The 25,742-nt window shown below is 38.1% G+C and overlaps 1 protein-coding gene and 1 long non-coding RNA gene across 4 annotated transcripts in view; one reads left to right on the top strand and one right to left on the bottom strand.

The window, feature by feature from the left end:
• LOC112152581 overlaps positions 1–25,742 on the top strand; it is a 42,902-nt gene that overhangs the window by 12,531 nt on the left and 4,629 nt on the right. Inside the window, exons 3-4 of one of the 2 annotated variants that reach the window (XR_002920338.2) lie at positions 6,119–6,237; positions 6,323–6,607. This is a non-coding gene — a long non-coding RNA (uncharacterized LOC112152581). Of the gene's footprint in view, positions 1–6,118; positions 6,238–6,322; positions 6,608–25,742 lie in introns of those variants that run through there. The other variant, XR_002920337.2, reaches the window with a different exon arrangement.
• kcng4a (potassium voltage-gated channel, subfamily G, member 4a) overlaps positions 21,869–25,742 on the bottom strand; it is a 40,568-nt gene continuing 36,694 nt past the window's right edge. For both annotated transcript variants that reach the window (XM_024282241.2, XM_024282239.2), the window contains one exon: positions 21,869–23,172. In XM_024282241.2, coding sequence (XP_024138009.1) covers positions 22,312–23,172 — 861 coding nt within the window. In that variant the 3' untranslated portion in view covers positions 21,869–22,311. The remainder of the gene's footprint in view (positions 23,173–25,742) is intronic.

Raw genomic sequence — 25,742 nt, 5'->3', positions numbered from 1 at the left:
AAAATACATTTTAACAAATATTTTGTCATTTAATTTTCATTTTTAAAATTTGAAGTCTGGGTTTATAACCAATTCAAATGAGAGAAATGTTCTGAATATACAAATGTGAATGTTTTTATTGATATTTCTAAGACATTTTGGTTCTGAATCTATTTCTTTTCACAGCTGCAGTAGAAGTATTTAATTGCTTTTCTCGTTAGTGTCATTCATGCTACAGTCAGTTGACCTTCACATTTTCCAGATTAGTTCTTCCAAACTATTTCTGAGCGGTTCCTCTTTGAGGCCCGCAGGTTTTCTGTCCCGCCGCTCCAACGCGTCTGGCTTTAAGGACGTCTTTATCAAGCTCCTGCAGACTTTGGGGATCAGTGGAATCAGGTGGTTTAAACCGGAGCAACAAAAACAAGGAAGCTTGATGAGCCTTGAAGACTGAGTTCGGAAAACTTTGATAAACTGAACAAAAAAAAGCCATAATAAAAACAAAAAAACAGCTGTGGAGAATTTGTTCTCTGGGAACTTTCTGTTTTACCACAAAATAAATAAAAAAAACTTGATTTATCAAAATAAAATCAGATTTTACATAGGAAAAAAGCTAAAATTATTGATTTGGTTCGTTACATTAACTGAAGTCATGTCAAATTATATTCATCCTTATATTTGACTCAAACTTTGCTTTTGGTTTGCTTTTACTGTAAAAACTAGTGTTAAAATTTAAATTAGCTCAGTGTAAATCTCTGGTTTTATCCAATCTTTTTATTTTAACAAAAATTACCCCTCCCCCCCCCCAAAAAAAAGTTTTGAAACAGAAATCAGAAAAATGACTTCAGATTCAGTTAAATTCTGTTTAACCAGTCAATTAAAAGAATGTGATTCTGTCAAATTAAATCAAACAGATTTATTTTTTACATGAAATGAGTGGTGCATCAAACTGTTTAACAAAACAAATAAATAATAATATATAATCATTGGGATCTGGCGCTCCCTCCAACAGTTGGTGACTTAGGCGGCCACCTGGGTCCCTAATCACTATGTCCGGCCCTGGCTGCATGTACGGGGTGTGCACGGTGTCTGTAGGACGTCCACATAAACTTCACTCTGATCGTCTAAGTTCCTCATTTCTAACAGTCAGGCTGCAGCACGTATCATGCAAACAGCAGCAACAAGCTTCTTGTCCGCTGGATTCAGATCATGAAAACACAAAAACGTGTCCGACACGCTTTTGTCTCACCTGCTTCCCCGTTTTGAATGTTTGCCACGATCTGTGGCCCGCAGCACGCCTGTAGAAAAACATTCATGAACCTTTTCGCTCTGGACTCACAACCAGTGAATGATTTAACGATTTCATGCAGGTTTCGCCTTTTTTTGCCTAAAGATCGCCTATGTCCACTCGAAAAGGCAGCTGCGACTGAAGCTTTAGGTGACGACGACAAGAATTACGGAGCCAAAACTTCAGCAGTCAAGAAGTATTGGCTCCCCCTCAAAATTATACTGTCTGTCTGCTTTGTTTGTCAGCCTGAGGAATTCATGAAGTAAATAATTAGTCAAATATATCAAACTATAGATGATTTCATATTTTATTTTGGTTTTTCTATTTTCATGCTAATCAGACTTTATTTTGACCAAAGAGTCCATAGGATCAGTGATGTGGACTCAGACGCTTTGCATATTTTTCTTTCTATGACATCTAGACTGCTTTAGCTAAAATTCTTAGCTGTTTGTTTGCATATATAACACATTTATTGTCAGATGTCGACAGTTTTTCCATCTGGATGACTTTTATAATGTTAAACATGCATAAAAACAAAAGTTCCTCCGCTAACGAGAGCCAAACCCGACTGTTGTTGACCAGGAAAACACTCTGAAATGAAGAGGCGAATCAGCAGCCAGCTGAATAAATGCTGGCCTCTAGCTGTGTAAAGAAGAGCAGCGGGAAGTCACATTTACATTTTCAACAAGCCATATTTGTGGATAAAACAAAGCAACAGCAACAACACGAGCCGTGCTGCTGAATGCTGATTTCCTGCAATCTCGCTCGACTTTCACTAAAGCAATTAGCATAAACGCTAACACGCCACGCTGGCAGATTGTGATGCAATCAGACGTTGCATGTTGTGATGAGCCAAGGTCACTGTAGATAAACAGTGATGGAGTCCGTCAGCATCTTCTTCTTTGGTTCCTAACGAGACAGATTTGTGAAACATCACAGGATTCATTCATGGAGGAGCTTCCAGTTTCTTGTTTATCTTCTTTGATTCATTTGCAGAAATCTTTCGACCTTGTGGCTCGCTGTGATTATTCAGATATTGGGACTCAATATTTTACCTCTTAAAACAGGAAAAACTGCACACCATTGATTTCTGAAGCTCCCACTAAAACATCTTCAAACTTTTATTCAAAGGGGCTGAAAACGATGTTTTGAGGCTGCTCAGGTTCTGCCCTCTGAGACCTTTCCGATGCTTCTTCTCCCCAAAAAAAGTCGATAATTATTTGCTGCTTAAAAACCAAATCATGCCCACGCTCACTCAGCAGTCCACAGACTGCAGCTCCGGCTGGAAGTCGCAGAGATCTTTTCATCCATCCCCAGCAGAACATTTGGTGGTCGTTTTGTGGATGATGAGGAGGGAAGCCTTCCTCAGAGGAGCTGGACGGCCAAACACACAAAAAGGGACTAAAACCAGGAGGGTTTGTGTTTTTGGAGAGTTTTTAAAGAACTGGAACTGAAAGAAATGCAGAGAAAAGCCAAATTCATGGAGAGAGGTTTAAAGGAAAAGCCTCGTGTCACAGAAAGTATTTGCACAAAGTTGCATAAACAGAAAAGGAAGTTCTTCTACATTCTTGCTGCAGGCTGACATTTTAGTTTGTAAAAAACATTTCTATCTCACCGTCGGAATGCTTCAGAGTTCAGGAGTTTTTTCTCTAAAGCACAAAGACTTTATTCCCCCAGATTTCTGCCTCTCTCTTCAAAGTTTTAGTCTTTTCTTACCGTTTGGAAGCATTTTCCTAGAAACATAGGGGGACGTGGGCTGCGCAGACGGCCCGGTTCCTGCTGCAGACCGGATGCAGCCGGCTGACCGACTGCACGGCCATTCAGCCGCCGTCCAAGATTTCAAAGGCAGTGTGGAAGGAGACTGTCAGGAAAATTCACCTTGACACTAGAAAGAAAACTCAGTAAATGACCACACCGACAACCACAGTTACTGATGCATAAGGGAGGAACAGGTGTGATGGTAGAACGCCATCATCCTTTTTCTCCAAGGACCGCTTCTTCTCAAGTGGGAGGTGACAACATTCAAACAGAGAAACCAACTAGAAAAGTTCATTAGAAGTTTCTAATAATTAACCATTTGGAAATGTTTTCAGTTCAAACAGCATCCTTCCTTCCTGCTGAGGGCAGAGTATCATGAAACTCCCTCATCCGTGCTTGGGAAAGGAAATAGGTGATCAAACACCGAACAACTGTTTCTAAGAGGTCAAAAGGTCACCTATGTGCTACAGCTTGGGTTAACATTTTAAAACACGTTTAAACAATGATGAGACAAACATCACAGACACTCATAAAAAGCCAAAAATAAACTGGAAAAATGGCTTTACCTGCGATTATGCGAATGCTTTTTGTTGAAAGTAGTCGCTGAAGATGCTGCATTATGCTGAAAATGGTGACACAATTTGATTTAAGTGCTGAAGGAATTTGCTGAAAATGAAAAAGCTATTTGCAAAATGTTAAATTTGCTAAAAGACTGGAAATTTCATTAAAGAACTATGACAGAGAGCTGAAGTTGACCTAAATTTCTGAAAAATTGCTTAAAATATTTAGTGTGTTGCTTAAATGTGAGCTAAACTCCAAATTAGCCCAAAAAACCTCAGTAGATGCCAAATTATAAAAAATAAATAAATAAATAAGATATCTTAACTCCAAAATGGCCTTAAATTCCTCAGTAAACTAAATTAAACGTTCCCTGTGGCGAGATTATTAGCTAAACTTGGAATTAGCAAAAAAAAAATAAAAAGCTAGCACATTACTTTCTAGCTAAACTCCAAAATAAACTAAATTTGTCAGAAATGTTAGCAGGTTGCTTAAATGTTAGCTAAACTCTAAAGTAGCCTTAATCCCACCGGATAATAAATTAGCCAACTAAGCTAGCACATTGCTTAAATGTTAGCTAAACTCCAAAATACCCTCAAACTCCTCAGTAAACTAAATTAGCCAAAAATGTTAGCTAAACCCTAAATGTTTTAAAAATTACTATTAAGATGAAAGCATAATCCATGAATATATTTAAAGATTTGTTACTTAAAATGTTGAAATTTAAAGACCTTCTTATTAATTTCCTGTGGTTCATATTTTGCAAAATTTCAAAAACTATAAAGTTTATAAATACCAAAAATACAGGCAGTAATGTCCTGAACAAACTGAGTGTTTCGATATCAAGATTGATGAAATCTCTGAAAGTCTGATTGAGTTTTTATGTACTGAAAAACGTACAGAAAGGAGCAGGAGAATCACTATAGTGTGAATGTTGACTGAACATTTACACAATAAATAAATAAAAACTTCTCTATACATCCAGTTAACAGAAACAGTTAAATGTTTTAATATGTTGTTTTCTGCAAAAACATGAGACAGAAAATGAGCCTCATTTACTTTCTGGGCTCGTCCAACAGAAACACGTTTTTGCTAAATCATCTAAATCGACTCAAATGAAGTTTATTATTATTAATATAGCGGCAGATGCTTGTTCCAGATGGCAGCAAACTGAGATTGATTCTGTTTACAACTCAATAAAAATGCAAAAACCAGAACTACAGTTTTCTTTCTTATAAATATCAGTAAACATTAAAGATAAACTGACACATTTACTCCACTGTTTTAATTTTCTATTTTTTTGCTCATCTGTGAAATAATAGAAGAAAAGAAAAAGTAAATTCTGCTATAAAAATACTTTTTTTGTATATAAAAAATAAAATAAAATAAAATAAATAAGGCGATTTAAAGATTGAAAACTGCTGTTTTTATTTTATTTTAGTTCTTTTTCAGTTAGAATGTACAGAACATAAAGAACTACTTAAAGAACAGGAGTACGATGAAGTTTTATCAATCCCTATTCCATTCTTATTATTCCATTTGATTTAAACAGATGACTAAATGAGAGGATAGAATCTAAACAAACAATGAAACCTCATAATAATAACAATAATACAATCCTGAACATTATATTTACATCATGCTGAATATAAATAGTTTGACATTAACCTCATAACAAACAATACTCAACACTTTTTCAGGTCATCATCCACAAAATTCCATTTGTTGACCTCAGAAAAGGAAATAGTCATTTGTTTTATTGCAGTTTTTAACTTTAGATACTTTAAAGTCATATTTTTTTCTGCCATTTTCTTCATTTATACCAAAAGGATTTTATAAACTACACAGCAACATCACATTTTGGCCTTAAACATTACCAGCTGTGTCTGCAGAGAACATAAATCTTTAAATGTGACCATTCCTGACTTCAATAGTTTGGAGTGTCCTCATGAGGGAGTCTTTTCAGGAATGACTTTTTTTTTTTTTGCAAAATGATTAAAGGTTCTGGCTTTGGTTCATAAGAATGACCCCAGACCTCCAAACAATATGAAAAATACATTAAAATCAAGCAGAAATACAAAATATGATTTTCTTGGTGATTTAACAAATATTTGAGTTTGATGAAAGATTTTTACATTTTTTTTAATATAAGAAATATGTTGATTCCATTTTAAATTTCCATCATCAGAATGAGTTTTGTTGGTGTTTTGGGATCAATAACAGATTATTCTGTTAAACTTTGTATCAGACGTTTAGAAACTTCTCAAATGTCCTCAAACACAGTTGTGGTCATGTGATGTTTTACACAGAGATGCTCCAAAATGTTTTCTTAATACAATTAATTTCTCTTCAGAAGTAGAACTGACTGAGCTTTAGGTGCTTCTTCCAAACGTCAGAAAAACAGTTTTTTATGAAAGTGAAGCCACTAAAAGCCGATGACTCACAGGATCCTCCTGGCTGCTCCCCAGTTGTTGTTCCGTGGATGAATACATCATGTCGTCATTCCAATCTCTTCATGTTCTTTTCATGGCGGTTCAGGTCAAGTGGGCAGAAATCCAAGCAAGGATGCCCAGATCTTCCTCCTCCTCCTCCTCCAGGAGGTCACTCACCCTTTTACTGCGCCTCCTGCAGATGTCCTGCTGGAGACGCTTCAGTAGGTGAGTAAGAGTCTGGCGACGTCCTCCTCAGATCTCCAAATGCTCTCAGTATGAAAGAGGAAGCAGCTTCACTCTTGATCCTCAGATCCTTCATGCAGATGCAGCAAAGAAACCTTTTATACCACAATCTTCACAAGAGGTGAAGGTCATTTCCTTTGGCTGCTGCCTGAACCCACCAGAGATGAAGGAGAAAAGAAGAACAAAACGTCTGATAATTGAGAGATTGATAACAAAATGAAGAAAGAAAAAAAGAGTAAAAACTGATCTCTGACTTATGAGGACAGTCTTAATATTCTCTTAAAAAAAGCAAAATTTGATTATCTTCAGGATGGAAAGATGAAAATACTGTTTTTAGAATTTGTAACATGTCTGTGTGTCATTTTTCTTCTGAAAGAGAACAAATGTAATCAGAAATCATTTAGTTTTTGCATTTCCGAGTATTTCTCCTTTTAAATCAGTCAAACTGTCTTGGACAGACTCTGTTTGAATGAATGATCTTCTTTCCATCAACAGCTCTGCTGCACATGCACTAAACCCTCATCTGTTCCTAGTGTCTAGTTCAGGTTCTGGAGAAGAGAAGATGGTATCTTCACATTGACTGCAGTCAAATGAGCCGCCGTTCACATTTCTGTGGTCAAATCAGCATCACTGGATTTTTGGTGTGAGTTTCATCCAATACTTACGGTAGCAGGACTGAGAACGCTGGAAAATCTCCACCAGACTCCACGGAGCTTCTTGATGTGACCACGGAAATGTGAACGGCGGCTCATTTGACCGCAGTTGGAAAGGATTGTAAATCAATGAAAGAGCATTTTGATGTTAGCTTTGATTATTTTATCAAGAACTCTGAGAAACCAATGATTGAATGTATTGATCACAGTCAATAAACATTGGAGAATTAGCTAAAAGAGTCTTTGGTGAACTGGAAGGAGAAAGAATCAGGATTTTGGAGGAAGTTCTGTCCATGAAGATCTTCACTTCCTCGATCAGAACCATACGGCTGGACATTACCCAGATTGATGGATGTTTTAGTGGAGATTTACACTAACAAGACACAGAGCTATCCTAATCAGACAGGAGGGATCAGGGGCGGAGCACCAAAAGCCACGCCCCCTCAGGGGAGATTTTTTCAAACAGAGGCTTCAGATCAACATGAAAAATGGCTTTTTAAGACACTTAGGTCGTGGGATTTTGGTTAAAAACTCAATTATCATAATTAAAACACTTCTAGAAACGTTCTTTTTTTTAATTAACATAAAATGTCATGGGACTTTAACAGGTCGGTTTTGACCTTTGTCTTGAATCAGATTTAAAATACACTAAAAAAAACCAAATCTTCCAGGTTTTTTTGGTCATCTCTGGGTTATCTTCTTAGACTTCCTTATCCATGGATGCGTTGGTAGTATTATGTTTTCTGTGGATCTCTGGGTCTTTGCACCTTTAAATTTCAATAAAAACAGAAAAAAATAACCTACTGAGAATCATAATCCGTGTATCATTCGTTCATTCGTTTTTCAACTTAAAATCAGAAACGAAAAATCGAAAAACAAGCAGTTTTTCGTTTTTCCGTTTCTGATTTTAAGTTGAAAAACGAATGATACACGGATTAATCATTAATAAAACAAAAGTTATTGGGTTACTTGTAGTTTAGTGAGATGTTTAGATCTCTGAAATGAATTTGCTTAATCAAATGTTCTATTTAAAAATGATTCACTCTGTTAATTCCTGCAGTGTTTTGGGTCATTTTTGACCCATAACACTACATGCTGTATTTTCATCAGCAATAAGGTTTCCTCAGATCCTGTCAGTGGACTAATGAGGCAGACCGCCATCCTTGTAGAGCACAAACCTTTGACAGAACGCGAGGTCTTGGTTCTCATTTCTGAAGGGATTTTTTGACGGTGTTTACTCGTTCTTAAAGGCAACTTTTGTTCTAAAAATGGACATAGCAAATCAGAATGAAAATAGCTCCTAATTAGCATTAATAAAAATATTGAGACTGATTTCATTTCTATTAATGTCATATTTTTAGACTAGGAACCTTCAAAGATGTCGGCTGGATTTTCCAGATTTGTGCCACCTCACCTTGTCCTGTCGTTCACTTACACGTGGTCTTCATTATTTCCCTCCTGAGGAGCAGATCTCTGTCACTCCTCTGTGTTTGGGACTCAGATAGTGTTTACTATGCAGCTTCAGTCAGTAGAAGCATGAAATCGGAGAGGATCATCAAAGTGAAGTCGACATGATCTAAAGGGCAAACTCTGAGTCTCAGCACATGATTCATCCCATTACAGAGATGATGGATTTATGGAAGATGGCAGATAAAGAGAGCGTTTTCTCCTCCGTCCCTCTCTATCGTTCTGATGGTTTATCTGTGCTGTCACGCTGAAGTCTGATCCCTCTTCTTCTTCTTCTGGTTTACATCAGCGTCTCAGGATTACTGACCTACGATTAACTTTTTGTTGTTTCAAATCTAATTGGATTGAGTTGTCTTTCAGATTTTTGTGATTTATTAAACTGACTAGAGCAGCTTAGCAGAATTGTTTTTGTGGTGTTTTTAACACGTTCTTGTGGATTGTTGAGATGATTAAGGACATCTGTGGAGAACATTAAGTTTCAAATTCCATTTCTGAGTATTTTTTTTTTTTATTACAATTGTGAATCAGACAAAAACATTTCATCGGAAAAAGATCGTAACAGATAAAATAAGCTGGGCGGGGCCAAAAACTCCCTGCTCCGCCCCTTTCTGATGAATCCACTTTCAGACAAATAGATCCATGAATGTCCTCATTGGGGTCGATTAATTGATCTAAGCTTAATAGATCAATACTTGATCCATTAAAATAGTCATCAATCCAACATATAATGCTAAAGTCTGCTAGCTTGATGCTAACCTGTAATGGAATTTCCCATAGGACGGCTAATGCTAACGCTCGGTCGACCTAAACATACATTCTGACTAAATGAACATCTTTATATATTTTCCAAACTCTTTTAAGGGAATATTTTTAAATCAACCATTAATTGGCTCATATTTTCTTCTTCTTCAGGAATAATTTATACTGCTGTAAGGCGATCGCCACCTAGTGGCTAAACTGAAACGCCCTCCAGGAGAGGAAGAACAATTCTCTGTTTGAGAATCCATGTAACTCTGTATGATATTAACAATCTCATTATTATTACACTAATACATTTTAAATGTGAGCTGGATTAGATTAATATGAAAATATTCAAGGTAAATATCGATTATTAATGTATTTCTAAGCAAATGTGTCTAAATGTAAACACTGTGTGTCTATATATGTATATATATAGTTATTAAACGAAGTGTTTAATAAAATAGATTTGTTTATGTTAACTATGTATTACCAAAAATAAATAAATAAACAAACTTGTTCCTGTAAAGAAAAGTCATCCTAATGACATTTAAAATCTAGAGAATTATACTGACGTCTTTGATTAATATTTATATTAATGTGTGTTGTGTCAATTAGCGAAAATAAAAAAGATTCAGCCAAATACCAAAGCTGGAGGTGGGATTCGAACTCACGACCTTCCGATGAAGAAAAGACCTTTGCGTACGACAAGCTGCCATGACCACAAGAGCCGCTGGAACCTGCGAGTGTTTGTCACTAATAAAGACAAAATGCTGAGAGCAGAACTCGCTCAGGGCATCACACACTTATGCTAGATCTTTCAAAACTTGTCGTCTCAAAAGTAGCTCGCCAAAAAGTGTGAGCACTCCCGTGTGCGTCTTTGTTTTCCTCGTCTGAGCTGGAATCTGGTCAAAAACTGTTCGTCTGGATAAAACGATTCTCCTCGCTGTGATTGTTGCACCACTAATGTTAGGTTGGTGGTGTGAGGGGCTGTAAGCTAGTGGGGGAGGACAAAGGACTCGCTCGGAGGTGAATTCAAATGAACTCCTGCTGCTCTGCAGAAACTATGTCCAGGAAAATGACGGTTTGTTTTTTTATTTTAGCTAAAAACAGCATCATCAAAAATAAAAACCACTGAGAAGGGTTGGAAACAGATCTCTGTGAACCTGTTGTGGGGATTTTCCTTCCATTTTGCGTCTGTCTGCTTTAATTGGATCAGGAATCCTGCGGTGGGCGTCCGCTGAGAGGCAGAGAGGAGCGAACAGCGATCGCATTTCACGACAGGGACGGACGTCAACCAGGACATTTGTTAGAACAGAGAGGAAGATTGCTGTATGCTGCCGTTTGTCATCTCAACCCCGAGACGAAACAAGGAGGGATGACAGAACGAGTCCGTGCGTCTGGGAAAACCGCGGAAAAAGGAAAAACGTCCAAGTTTATGTCGTTGTTTCTGTCGTGTGACTACATGTGTAGTGAGTTAGCCTGCAGTTACTTCAAGTCAAATACTGAAGCTTCCTTTTTAGTCTGTGGAAAAATAATTTACTAAAAACACATTTGATCTTGTATAGTATTACACTGAACTGTCATAAATAGACTTCCCTTTGATTTGACTTTTACTGACATTTATTCTGTCCTGCAGACGTCCTGAACTGAAGGACCAGATGGATTTGAAATTCTGTCTTAATGCGCCTTTGGGCGAAAAATGTCACTTTCACCTCAAGCTTAGAAACTCATCAAAATTTTTACACAACTATACCTCGTAAAAATGAATTCTGGGCACGAAAACACCCTTCCCAAATAAACTAACATCACAGCGGGGAAACATCAGAAAATGAACGGACTCGAAATCTTTCATGGGATTCAACAAAAAAAAAGAAAAGAAATCCAGAAATGAAACCAAAACACACGCGTCGGGAACATCCAAAGGAAAATTTGGTTAAAATCTCTGTACCTGTCCCTTTACCTGTCTTAAAAAACATCAACTTAGTATAATAAAGTCAAAGGGAAAAGCAGCGAATCCTAAAAACTATTAGAAGGGAATAAACTAACATTAACTCAAAATGAATTTCCACCTCTGGAACCTTTTTCTAGGAGTAAATCCCACTGAGAAAAGGGAGATCCTTATTACTGTGCTGCATAATGGATATGCTGTATATGCTTATGTGTTATGAAAGGCTTTATTTTTCAATAAATGGAGCTTAAAAGCTTCATAAATAATATCAGTGCCTTCTCATCATCTGTAAGGGCTCTTAGCTTTGAATAAAAAGGTTTTTTTTGTGAGTAAATCCAATCAGAGACAGATTTGTGTCGCATACTAGAGCTGACATGTCAAAAACCTGAGTAAAAACCCGTTAATGCCTTAGAAAATAGGACCGTTGGGTTAAAGAGACTGTTTGGGGATCAGTTTGTCAGAAGTTTGTTGGACTTTCATTGTGTCCTTTTGGTAAGAGTTTAATCCATGTTACTCCTGAAAGTTAACCTGCAATCATTTATGTCATGTTTTCAATATCATTCATGTTTTGAAAACATTCTAAATAAAGTAAAATTAGAAGAATCCCAGTGAAGACAGAAAGTCTTCTGCAGCAGCTGAACATCATCCGTTTGCAGCCTCGCACTCGGCGGTCTCAGGTAATACCGCGCTCCTCGGTGTGTCGCCTGGCAGCGGTCCCGAGCATGCATCACACCAACACGGCGGGGCTCTGCAGTAAACCCAAACCAGTCTTCTTATCAGAAATTACAGCTATATACTTTTACAATTGATCCATCGAGTTACCATGGTGACCGCGCGGCTGAACTGCACAGCAGCAACTTTCAGCTATGATGTTATTTCATCTTTCTCTGTTAAAATGATTTTCTTAGAATGGCAGATAATTATATTAAAGTTAGAACAAAGATTAAAAAATGACTTTTGATCGTGGAAGTCGCACAACTTTCACATCGACTCAGGAGAACCCAAACAAACGCTCGCCATTGCTGTTTTTTTTATCTTCAGTACATCCAGACAAAGAGCTCTCCTGCTGCTTTCTTCATCCTCCATAAGTTTGTTGTGATGAACACTAAAAGTCAAGTGCTGGACTTCTAATAAACATTACAAGCAGACACTCCTTCAGCTCAGACAGACCAGCACTTAACCGAAGAGACGCCATCAGGATGGAGACGAGGACGGCTGTGAATTTTAATCTGCAGGTTCAGGGGATCTCCACTCCATGAGATGGAAAATAGTTCATAATGAGTTTGAACTTTTATTGATTTTACTACATTTTTAACGTTTTAAACATGTTGTCAAAGGTACAAAAATATTTAAGATTTGACGATATTTCGAAGAAATATGATCCAGTTATGTTGTAGAACAAAGGATATTTTTGAGGATTACAGGAAAAATGAAGCATCCATTTATGGATTATTTATAATTAATCATTTAATTCATTTCCCACATATTCACAAATGGTCACACATCCCGAAATACCATCACACGACAACCTAAGTGCACGTTTTTCAGCTGAATTTGCAGGTGACAGGGGCGGTTCTGGATGTTTTTAAGAGAAAGTTAAAATTTTACAGCGACCAAACGATTTTTCGCTTATGCTGCATTCACACCGACCATTCATGTAGCAGAGACGGCCGTTTTCAATGTTAAGTCAATAGCGCAGCTGTGAAACTGAAGTAATCTGAAGTCCCGCGGCGCGATTTGAGCGATGGGCGGGGCAGTGTGCAACTTGAGTGGTGCGACCAGAGTTCAAATACCTAAATTTTGAAAGGTTGGCGAGTCGCATCGTCCAATAAGGAACCCAGGTTTGGACACTTGATGTTTTCAGGGACTCAACCAGCGGTTAGAATACTAATCCACAGCGAGCGTTTTTGTTCTTAAAGGGTAACCAAACAGGGAAATTGGAGGGTGACTCCACCCACAACCGAAAATCCATTCAGAGGGGCGGGACTGGGGAACCGGACCGTTATTACTGGAGCTGCAGATCATGACGTGAGACTTCTGAAACTTACATGGATTGACCAATCACAAAATTCAACTGTAATACCTCATTTCAACCTGTAGGAGCATCAAACAGATGGTTCTTGGCTCCATTTTCAAGAATTTATTATTATTTTTTTATTTATCAAAAATTTGGCATCAAACAACAGACATCACTTTTAAAGCCCCATTAAAAAAAGATTTTTGGTTTGGTTACTCTTTAACTTCCACGTATTTCCTTAACCCGTTGGAGCCGCGGGTTGTCAGAGCTCATCCAGCTGCTGTTGGGTGAAGGTGGGACACACTCTGGACAGATTGTCAGTCTTTCACACCACGGCCACTCTCTGAAAAACTGTCCCCTAATTTTATCTCTGTTTTTTTTATTTATTTTTTTATCCCCTTTCTGGTTAGACAGTGATCCATCAGACTCTGTCACAGAGACACAGAAACACTGGGGAAGCAGCTGTCATAGAAAACAGTCCCTGTAGAGAGAGTGAACCAGCTCACAGTAACGGGAAATTCTCTGAATGATCTCATAACTCAGACATGTTGACGTGTAAGCAATGTTTTTGTAGAATTCTTCACAATAAATGAATCTGATTTCTCAACATCGTACATGTCTTCCATTAGTTCTAGGTAAGATATCCACAGACACCGCTCCATGTAGCGATCAGGCTGAAAGCATTAGCTAGAAGCTCCTCCCACATGCGGCTGGAGCCTCTAGCGACGAGCACCAAATTCGCCACACAGCAAAAGAGGGGTGGGCCACACAAATTTATTACGCTAATTGTATGAAATCTTGAAGATTCTGCTGATGCATCACGCAGTGACAGTTGTGAATTTTCTCTATAGTAGATCTCTATGGTATAGTACAAATAAACTTTTTAAAATTGGTAACAGTTTACATTTTCAAATTTTCAATATTTTATAGTTTTCAATAATGTTCCATTTTATTTTTCAAAATTTCAACAAGTCCCTCAAGTTTTCAAAATGTATTTTGGAGTTTAAAACTGCTTTCATATTTTCTTTTTTTTTCAAATTTTAAATCTGTTTTTTCGTTCACTTTTCGTTCCTGATTTGACCCCATGGGAAACTTCACCTTCACTTTATACGTCGACTTCTGGTAGAAGTATCGCTGCACTTTCGACTTTGTTTTAGTTCATAAACTTAAAATCCAACATTATTCTGCATTTCAGAGCAATGAATACACAATTCCCGAATAATATTTTACTATACTACCGTATTTTCCGGACTATAAGTCGCTCCGGAGTATAAGTCGCACTTTTAAGAGAATAGTCCAACATTTATGAACATATTCAACAAGCCCGACGTAACGTTGCATTTGACATCATGCGTCAAATTCGAGTCCGCTGAATCTTTTGATGTGCGTCTAATTTAATGCTCAATCCTTGTCCAAAAATGTGTTCATAAACTAGACACTCCCATTGGAGAAGCTGTCTGAAGTTTTTAGCCTCATCGCTACATGATGGAGGCTTTGGCTGTTTATCTTGTTTAAAATACACAGAAGATACGGATGATGTTGAGAGGTTAAGTTATTTATTTAAAGAACTCCACAAAAGCATCTATAATCATCTCTCCATTCTGGGTTCAGCAGTTTTTTGTCTTTTTCTTACGGCGATCGTTACCTTCTAGCCTGCAGGAGCTGCATCTAAATGACAGTTTTTAGCTGCTCTTCTGTCTGTTTATAACCCAGGAAGAGAAAAATAAAAACAATAATAATAATGTCTTGATGCAAATGAGAAAAACATCATGACATCCATGAGGAGAATGATTAGATTATCAGGAACGTTTGTTTAGAACGTAACTTCTTCTTCTGCGTTTCTGTCAGCTGACAGCAGTAGATACTGATACACAAACCTACAGTGCCCTCTAGTGGTTGTTATTGGGAAACAACCACCAAAAGGAAATAATAATAAAATAACAAATATATGAGCCTATTTATGTGTAACAAAATCACATATAAGTCGCTCCTGAGTATAAGTCGCACCCTTGGAAAATCTATGAAAAAAAGCGCGACTTATAGTCCGGAAAATACGGTACATTTAAAAACATCATAAATTAACGATCTTGGACGTCACAAATATTTGTACTCCAAATTTCGGGAGCAAATCTCGAGTTTTGGAGTACTTGTTACGGCCCTACTGTAAAGCTGAGCCTACGGGGCATCAAAGGCAGCGTGCAGCTTTAATTTTTTCTCTTTAATTTTAATTTCTTGAGTTGTTTTGATTTAGCTATGAATGAAAAAGCATAAATTACGTATCTTAAAGCTGAATTTGATTTGGCTTCTCAAGAAAAAAATAATAAAAATGTGGAAAAGATCCAAATGAGCGTCTGACTTTCTGATGCTCAGTGGAAGAAAAAGAACGACGAAGGTCATGTAAACAACCAGAAAAAGAGGATTCCGATGAGTTCGTGAATGTCTGACCCACAGACTCAAACTCTCCCCAAAGAAGTCTTCACATCTCCACCAAACTGGATGATCCGCTGAACCTCCAGAGAACCTTCTACCTACCAGACACACATTTGCAAGTTAAATCTATTCATGCATCCTTCTTAATCACAGCTACGATCCCAAAGGACTTCCCAACACCCACATCCTGGGAACAATGAATGCGAGCTGCGACCTCTTCAACCGCCAGACTCTGCGAGCGAGAAACCTCCCACTGACACCCAGATCCAGCGCATGAGTGGGCGTGCACCAAAGCGTTCGTCTGCGTGTGATTGAAGAACGAGGGGAAAGAGCCTCGACAAATTCTGATTGATTTGTTTACAACGTTTAACTTCTGCAGGAGAGCATTAAAAATGAATGTCATTTCTCTGAATAACGGCTGGAGCAAATATTTATCCTGATGTTAAAAACAAAGTCGATGGAAAACTCAAAAGAAAAGAGGCAAACGAAGAACAAAGACAATCGCAGGAAAAAAGTGACAGATTTTACATTCTGTAGTTATTTTGGAAGTGACGCTGCAAAAATATGTTCAAGAGAGACGAAGACAATAAAAACAACAAATCAAAAACAGCTCATCTGTTTCTGCAAAAATAGTCTAAGGAATAAATGAAAGCAAAAAAAGACCAATAGATCTATTTGTTATTGTAATTTAATGCTGTTAAGCAGCATATTCAGTATGTTTTATTTACAATAAAAAAAACTTTTTATGCTTTTGTGGAAAACAAATGATTTCATTCTTTTTTTTTTTACAAACTCTGGCCATGAGGATTAATAGCATCATCATAAAATCTTATATATGCCTCTTGGAAAAACACATAGACAAGTAATTTAACATTTTATTATAATGAAGAATAACGCTGAAAAAATGGAGATCATTGTCAAATCAAGCATTTTAATCAACTTTTGGTTCCAAATTGAATGCATATTTTTAGTCAAGCTGTGCTGGAAGCTCCATTTGAATTAATACATAGTAACTTTATTTATTACCATGTCAGAAATAAATGTATTTATGACCGAAGGGTTTTTCAAACTCCTTGGAGCTCCAGAAAAGTCATTTTGATGCCTCACATGGTGGGATGTTTACCTCAAGATGAAATTGATGTAAACATCTCATATTGTACGAGAAGAAAACAAGTATTTTATTAGGTTTTCGGCATGTCTGGAAACAATGAAAGCCCCACTGAGTTTTCTGTATATGACAGAAAACTTGATATCATCATTTTTATTTAATATTATTGCAAAACTGAAGATTAAAGCTCTCAGTTTGTCCTTACATTATTGCATTTTTTAATTTCAAAAGACAAACAAGATATTTGTTTTTAACCCTGTATCACCATTTGTAGCATATTTTGACTAATGTAATTCTGAGCCCCCCCCCCCCCTCATTAGCATAATCAAAACTTTCCTCAAAAACTCATTGTATTGACTTAGTCCATGTTTTCTGCTGTGCAGTGCATTATCATTCCACTAGAGGCACTAGAAGGGTTTTCCTGCTCATTTCAAAATGGCGGCCCCCATGACAGTTTTGGCGGGAAAATATTTTGCTAATTTTCAACCCTTTCAGGTTGAGATTAGCTCACCTATTGTTATTTCTTTTTCCTAAATGACTACTTTGCTGTATTAAGAAAAGCTAAAATTGTTTATACTTAATTGTTTATAATACATTTCTACCGTGTTAAAGATGTGTGGATCAAATTTGAGACGATGGCTAAATAAAGTGCTTTTTTTCCCAAACAATATTTTTATGTTTATCACGATTGATATTTGAAAACAATTTTATTTTTCTGTCAATTATTTGATGTATTGGGCTTTACATGGTTAAAGAAGAAAATGTTTGGGATAACCACATTTCTTCACTTTTATGGTTTTATTTTCACTGTAAGAAAAATCAAGTTTTTCTGCACTGAGAGGAATTTAGGAGGGAAAGCTGCGTGGAGCCTGAAGGCAGAACAGAGTCGATTCTGTCTCGCTGTGAAGTCCATTAGTGAGTGATTTAATGTAGAGTTCCTCAAACACCTGTCACTGGTAAAGCCATTGACTGTATATGAGAACTGGAATGAATGACCCCTCCCCTCCGGCATTCCAAACAGGAAGTAGCTCCAAGAAGACAAATCCCATAGACTTCTATAGAGAAATAAACCACTTTCACTCAGTCTTTCTATTGGTCAGAATAACCATTCTTGTTCATGTTCCAGGTTATTCTTTATCGAGTGATTTGATTTATGCCACCATATTACAAACAAAAGTCACAGTTCTGAGAAAAAAAAAATCCTAAATTCCAAACACAATATAACATTTAAGAATAAAATTTAATATTCTGCAAATGAAAATATTTGATTTAAAAACTTTAAAAAAAAATAGTTCTGTGTTTGCAACACAAATGTTTTCAAAAGCGTAGTGTCTCATCTCACTTTCTTCCTATCTTTGATTTCGTGTTCATAGGTTTCAGTTTAGTGTAATAAATGTGCCACCGTTGGCCCATTTATTGATGTGTCTATGGTGAAACAGTTGGTGCTGATTCTCTGTGGCGGCCCCAAAGAAGGTGCTTCTCCTTCTGAGTTTAACTCAAAGAGAAACTAGTCAGAAGTTGAAGACTGTAGAAGCCCGGTTGAATGGAACTGATACAAAGTCCGGGTCTGTCTCCAAACATCGGCAATGCAGAGACAAGCTAAGACACTTGATTGGACAGAATCTAGACCAGAGGTCTGCAACCGTCAACATCTAAAGACCCCTATGATCATTTTTTTAATAAAAAAAAAACATTCCCAGTAGTGTTTTAATTATGATTATAAAGTTTTTAACCAAAATCCACCAACCTAAATGTCTCAAAAAGACATTTTTCATGTCGGTCTAAAACCTCTGTTTCCAAAATCTCCTTTGGAGGGGCGTGGCTTTTGGTGCTCCGCCCCTGATCCCCCCTGTCTTAGCTCTGTGTCTCACTAGCGTAAATCTGTTACATAAACATGTCTAGCAGTTTAATTTTGACCGAACTTTCACCAATCCTTTCCAACTGCGGTCCAATGAGCCGCCGTTCACATTTCCGTGGTCACATCAAGAAGCTCCGTGGAGTCTGGTGGAGATTTTCCAGCGTTCTCAGTCCTGCTACCGTAAGTATTGGATGAAACTCACACCAAAAATCCAGTGATGCTGATTTGACCACAGAAATGTGAACGGCGGCTCATTTGACTGCAGTCAATGTGAAGATACCATCTTCTCTTCTCCAGAACCTGAACTAGACACTAGGAACAGATGAGGGTTTAGTGCATGTGCAGCAGAGCTGTTGATGGAAAGAAGATCATTCATTCAAACAGAGTCTGTCCAAGACAGTTTGATTGATTTAAAAGGAGAAATACTCAGAAATGTAAAATGATTTCTGATTATATTTGTTCTCTTTCAGAAGAAAAATGACACACAGACATGTTAAAAACTTAAAAAACTGAATTTTCATCAAAGGGAAACTTTAAAGATTTCTCAACAACCACAACTCAGTGGAAAAGTCTTACAAAAATAAGACACTACTTTGTATTTATGCTTTTTTTACTATTATGACAAAAAGTCAATAAATTATTGTTTTTGTGCATGAACAAAATATAAACGTTTAATGAATAATAGAACTGTTTCTAAATATGAAATCGTTATAAACTTTTGACATGACTACCTTTCAAAATAAAAGACAGGATCATTTCAAAGCAGCAGATGTTGTTTGATGTCAGCAGGAATCAAAAAGACTATATGAGGTTTATTTTATAGTTTTTAGAGAAAACTCATAAACTTAGCTATGTAGAAATAATTCAGAGCTAATTAGCGACCCTTACTGTGTTTTTGGACCAAACAGGACAATAGAAATCCTTGAAAAAGTAGGCGGTCTCACACAGTAAAGGAAGGAATGCAGACAGACGAGCAGAATCATAAACCAGAGATTAGTGAGTTAACAAACAATAAGATCTGACATTATCTATTACGATAAAATAATATTCATTTGTTGATTGAACACAAACTGATGCAAGAATATTTTCAGACATTTTTGTTTACATGCCAAAGCTGGGAATGGATTAGCATAAATACATATAAATAAATAAATATTCTCACGACCAGCCAATAAATAAATAATCATTTGTTTTCATTATAATACATATTTTTGCTGCATGTTTGCATTTGATAAAAATGTTCAGTGAGAGTCTGAGCTTAAAACCAAAGCAGCTTCAAGGTGACTTCAGTGGTTTTTATCATTTATTAAAGAAGGTAAAAGCATGTTTATGGCCCACGGTGCGTTTTTATTACCAGCATGAACATTTATTACCGCCGCACTCTCTTTTTGAATCATGACCGCTGCCGTTTTAATCATCCATTTCAAAACATTTTAATCCAAACTGTGTGGAGTTCATATAATCCATGATATGGTGATGGTATTCTGGACTGCTGCTTTAAGCCTGATACAGTACACGAGTGTCTGACTCAGATTTACAGAGATTGAAATGAGATTGCATAATGTTGGAACTAACGTTACTCACATTCGTTGGTAAAAAGTAACCGAATAATCAAGAAGTCGTCCATGCCTGAGGGGATTTTAATCCTGGCTTTAATCTAGATTACGCAAACATCTGGCATGTTACCGCATCCACTTCAGCTTTGGTGCAGCAGCTTTAAAGAAAAATGGAGATCTCGGTAAGAAATCTGGAGCGGGAATGAGCACGGAAGAAGCGTTCCAGAAAGGTTCTGCAGGTCTGTGGAGATGCACATCTATGGAGCTACTCTAGTGCCAATATTATTTGAAACCCAAATAAAACAAATTGAAAATGATATTGGTGTTTGTCCAAAAAAAAGGGGAAATTGTCCCAAATTTTTTGCTATTCTGAAACATTTTTTTCAGCTTCATATTCATTAGGTTTCAAAACTCAAAATCTCCCTATTAACTCTTTTTTTTTCGTTTTCAAATCTGAAAATTTCAGTTTCAAAACTTTCGGCCCCCTTGTGGCGTGTTGGGGCGGGGCTAACACGAAGGACCAATTAAAATCCTAGACGGTGGCGACTTCAGTCCTGCTGAATTCACTGAGACTGAGAACTATGATAATTATGGAGCTATTTTGAGGCCAATATTATTTGAAACTCAAATAAAACAAATTGAAAAAAATATTGGAATTTGGCCAAAATAAAATTAAATGTCAAAAACTTTTTGATATTCTGAAATAAACGTAATTATTTTCAGCTTCAAATGTTTTGGGGTTTTTTGAGTTTCAAAAATCAAAATTTCAATTTTAGAACCTTTTTTTTCACTTCAAACTTTTTTTTTTTCATATTTGAATCCTGAAAATTTCAGTTTCAAAACTTTTGGCCCCGTTGTGGTCCGAGTCCACTAAGTGTGATCCCCACCATGAGGCGGAGCTAATACGAAGGACCAATAAAAATCAATGAGGGTGGTAACTTCAGTTCCGGTGCGTTCGCTGACTCTGAGAATTGTCAGAAAATCTGTACTAACATACTCTGAAGTTGTCCTAAGACGGGTAGTAAAATTAGAGTTTTAATGCATACAAACCTTTGTGTTAGCCCCGCCCCAATGCGCCAAAATAGGGCCAAAAGTTTTGAAACTGAAATTTTCAGATTCAAAAACTATAAAAAAAAAAAGATTTGACATAGAAAAAAAAGTTTCGAAATTGAAATTTGGAGTTTTGAAACCTAAAAAAGCAGAACATTTGAAGCCAAAAATAATTTATAAATATGTAAAATGAAATACATTTATTTTAGAATAGCAAAAAGTTTTAAAAAATGTTTTGGCCGAATGCCAATACTTTTTTCAATTTGTGTTATTTGGGTTTTAAATAATATCGGCCTCAAACGGCTCCATAATTATCACAGTTCTGAGTCAGTGAATGCACCGGGACTGAAGTTACCGCCCTCTACGATTTTGATTGGTCCTTCGTGTTAGCCCCGCCCCAACAGAGCCAAAAGTCTTGAAACTGAAATTTTCAGATTCGAAAACGAACATTTTTTTTGGCCAATTTTGGTCAATATTTTTTTTTAATTTTTATTTTAATTTCAAATAGTTTTGGCCTCAAAATAGCTCCATAGCTCCTCCATGCTGATAAACCAGGTGATGCCAGGAGGAGAATGGAGGAACTCCACACTTATCTGCATCTCTGGCTTAAGAACTCGAGGATTGGAGGTGATACGAAGAACAAATAAAAAACAGATTTCTCTCAGTTACGTTTTTTATTTGCTGGATTTTAAAATACATTATTTAGTCGCTCAAACTTGACTTGTTCTCGTCTAATTCCTGTAGTTTGTAGAAAAAAACCTCTGCAGTCTATTAATACGCTTAACTTTATAGTAGAGAATGGAGAAAGCAATCCTTCTTTATTCAGCATTCAAACACACAAACGAGATAAATGTGGATTACAGACGAGTCAAACTACTGGATCGTTTACACCTCAGAAAATGGCTTTAAGCTTCTCCGCCTGCTTATGGCATAAAGGTCGAGTCCATACGAGTGAGATCGAACTATAGGCAGCATATCAAAAGTAATGAGACGGGGTTTGCTCGTGTTTCACAGTGGAAGGAAAAGCAACTTTGGATTTCCGTATTGCATGTTGATGGAAGCAGCGTATCTGAAATATTGCTGCGGAGGCGTTCGGTCAGACGACGAGGATCGTCTGAGTTAAAGGGTTTTCTCGTCCTTCGGTTTGCACCATGAAGAGCGACCGGAACGTCATCGTCTGAAGCGTCCGATGCAGCAGAGCGGTTAGTGGAAGTGAAGCTGGGAGCTTTTAGAAAGCGGTTGCTGGAAGGCTGTGGTTGTTTCCTGAAGCTCCGCCCCCTTTCCCCAGCAGAGTCACAGACTCCAGCGAGGGCTGCTTGTCCCCCATCCCGTCCTTGATTCCCTCGTCCCCCTCGTCCCCCCCGTCCGCCGGATCCTCCGTGGTGGCGGTGGCGGCGGCGGCGGCGGCCGCACACTCCTCCTTGAACAGGCGGTCGTGCTCCATCTTCAGCTCCTGGTAGGAGCGCGAGAACATGTGGAAGATGGAGGTGGCCGGGAAGGCCATGATCAGGATCCCGCTCAGGATGCTGCTGAGCGCCACCACCTGTCCGGGGATGGACCTCGGCACCATGTCGCCGTACCCCACGGTCGTCATGGAGATGATGGCCCACCAGTAGGAGGCGGGGATGCTGCTGAAGTCGTGGGTGCCCGTGAGCTCGCTCTCCGCCAGGTGGACCAGAGGCGAGAACAGGGTGACGGCCACGCACAGGAAGAGCAGGAGGAGGCCGAACTCGCGGGTGCTGCGCCGCACCGTCAGCCCCAGCGTCTGCAGGCCCAGCGAGTGGCGGGCCAGGCGCATCACGTAGAGAATCCTCAGCGCTCGCAGGATCCTCAGCACCAGGCCCAGCTTGTCCAGGTAGCCCTTACCTCCTCCGGGCCGCTCGTGCTCCAAGGCCGGGTCCTCCTCCGTCACCACCAGCGAGACGTAGTAGGGCAGGATGGCCATGGCGTCGATGATGTTCAGCGGCCCGCGCAGGAAGTCCAGCTTGCTGCGGGCCTGGATGAAGCGCAGGAGGAACTCCAGGGAGAACCAGGCCACACACACCGTCTCAATGATGAACATGTTGTAGCATTTGGCGGAGCACTCCCCCTGAGGAGCAGGAAATGGGCGGGGTTTAGGGAGGTGAAACAGGGGTGACAGATGAGGAGGAGGGAAGACAGAAATCCTCAGGTCAGATAATCATCATGAAATAATCAGGAGCTAAAGTCATCCAGTGAAGCTGCTGACGCTTAATGCTGCCGCACAATCCATCAATTATTTCATTTAGGAGGATCTCAGAGATAAATGGAGGCTGTGACGAAACACAATTAGGACTGTCCTCCAGCATCAGAGAAAGAACGAAGCAGCTGACGGGGGCGGACGTGTAGAGCGATGAACAGGCAGTCACCTCACAGGTGAGGAAATACAAATTAAACAAGTATTTCATGCTACCTCTGTAGATTCTCCACCTAAAAACAGTCCGTCATCCTAATGGTAGCTTCATTTGAACAGTGAGAGACAGAAACCGTGATCAGGAAATCAACTTTAAAGGATTCATAAACATTTATTTTCATCTCATTGAGGGAAACAAGCATTTGTTCCCCTAAATCTGGGGTCAAACTCAATCACACAAGTGGTCAAAATAAAAAAACACACCTGAGATCAATCAGGATCAACATTTATTGAACACCCTGAAACGACATTTTAAAAACTTTAAAACCATAACTAATTATGAACTATATATGGATCATTACCTGTGATAATACTAGTGTGAATGCTGGAAGCTGAATTTGGCTGCTGAAAATGCTGAAATTGATAGCCAGCTAAAATATTTGCTAAGTGCCAAATTAGCCTAAAAAACAAAAACAACAACAACAACAAAAAAACTTAGGTTGGCCAAAACAGCATCTTAAAATAGCTAAACTTCAAAATAGCCTAAAAAAAATGAAAAAAGCCTAAATTAGAAAAAAAAGCTAGCGTGTAGCTGAAATATTAGCTAAATTCCAAAACAGCCAAAAATCTTGAACAAAGTCTAATTTAGCCAAAACAGCTAACATGTAAATAGTAGCCTAACTCCAAAATAGTCAAAAAAACATAAAACAGCTAGCATAATAATAATATTAGTAATAATATTAATAATAATCTTTATTTATATAGCATCTTTCAAGATAAGAATCACAAAGTGCTTCACAATAAAACATAAGTAAAGCAAAGGATAAAACAGGAGTATAAAAACAGAGGGAAAAAAAAGATAGTAGCCTAAGTCCAAAACAGCCTAAATTAGCCAAAACAGCTAGCATGTAGCTGAAATATTAGCTAAACTCCAAAACAACCTAAAAAATCTTAGTAAATACCAAAACAGTCCAAAAGGTAACAGAATGCCAATTTTTAAAACTTTAAAACTGTAACTTTTAACCATAATTATGAATAATAAAAAGGCCGGAATATTATTCCAGAATAAATCTTAAAAACATTTTTTAAATATTTAACCATCCATAAAAATATATATTCTTAAATTTATATATGATAGAAATAAGCGCTGGATAACATTGTGCCATTAATAATAATAAAATAAAATGACCTGGAGGGCCGGATCCGGCCCCCGGGCCTTGACTTTAACACATTAGAGGGTTTAAATACTTATTTCGCTCAATTAAATGCAAATAAATAAGTTATTTTAAGTCGATATCAGAATTTTCTTTGTGATTTTTCTCTCACTGTTCAAATTAACCCATTGGATGACAGCGGGTCAGTTTGTTTTTAATGAGAAAACCTTCAAGATCAACAAATATTTATTTTACTGTATTTTCCTGCCCGTCAGCACTCTAGTGCATCAACACAACCATGAATGTCCACCATTGGAGATAAACCGGTTTGATTCCTGCTGGTCTTCATGTTCAGGCGGAGAGCACAGAAACGGTTCGCGTGTGAATGTCTCCACCGAGTGTGTGGGACTCATTTATAATGCATCCCTGGAAGTTGCTGCATTTGCTGCAGGATCGAGGCATTTGTTTTCCTCGTGAAGGACACTTCTTCAGGCAACACTCTGTCCTTATCTGGGTTTTCCCGCCATAGTAATTCTGAAAAATGTGGCGGCGTTTCAAACTCCAACCTCCATGCCTCACCGAGTCTCTTTTTCCTTCATAAAGAACGCTCCTGAATTTTTTATCTTTGAAAAATAACCGCAGACCACAGGACTGGACGTCTCCTGTTGAGTCTGAGGTTTTTGTGTCCTTTTTCAAAGGCTTCTCCTCATTTTTTCCCTGTTTGCTCAGCATTTATCTTTTCACTGGGCGCCCCATTTAGTCTTTTTTTAGTTCGTCCGTCCCTGGCTCACCTGCCACCTCCTCCCTCGTCCCCCCCGCCTCTGTCGCCACCTTCTAATCACTCACTCTGCTCCCTCTTCCATTACCTCTCAGGGCTCCCTCCTCTCTCATCCTTCATCCTCTCACTCCTCTCTCATCCTTCATCCTCTCACTCCTCTCTCATCCTTCATCCTCTCACTCCTCTCTCATCCTTCATCCTCTCACTCCTCTCTTCCGGCATTAAAGCCTTCATTCCTTCAGCGTTCCTCCACTCCTCTGCCTCTCATTCATCATTCGTTCCTCTCCTTCTGTCTTATTCTTTCACTCGTGTTCAAACATCATTTGTGGCGTTACTGTGATGATTTAATGTTGAAA

Source organism: Oryzias melastigma, linkage group LG6, assembly GCF_002922805.2.
Source record: "Oryzias melastigma strain HK-1 linkage group LG6, ASM292280v2, whole genome shotgun sequence".
NCBI lineage: Eukaryota > Metazoa > Chordata > Actinopteri > Beloniformes > Adrianichthyidae > Oryzias > Oryzias melastigma.
The sequence above is the reverse complement of the archived record's forward strand: the minus strand, read 5'-3'. Positions and strand labels throughout refer to the sequence as shown.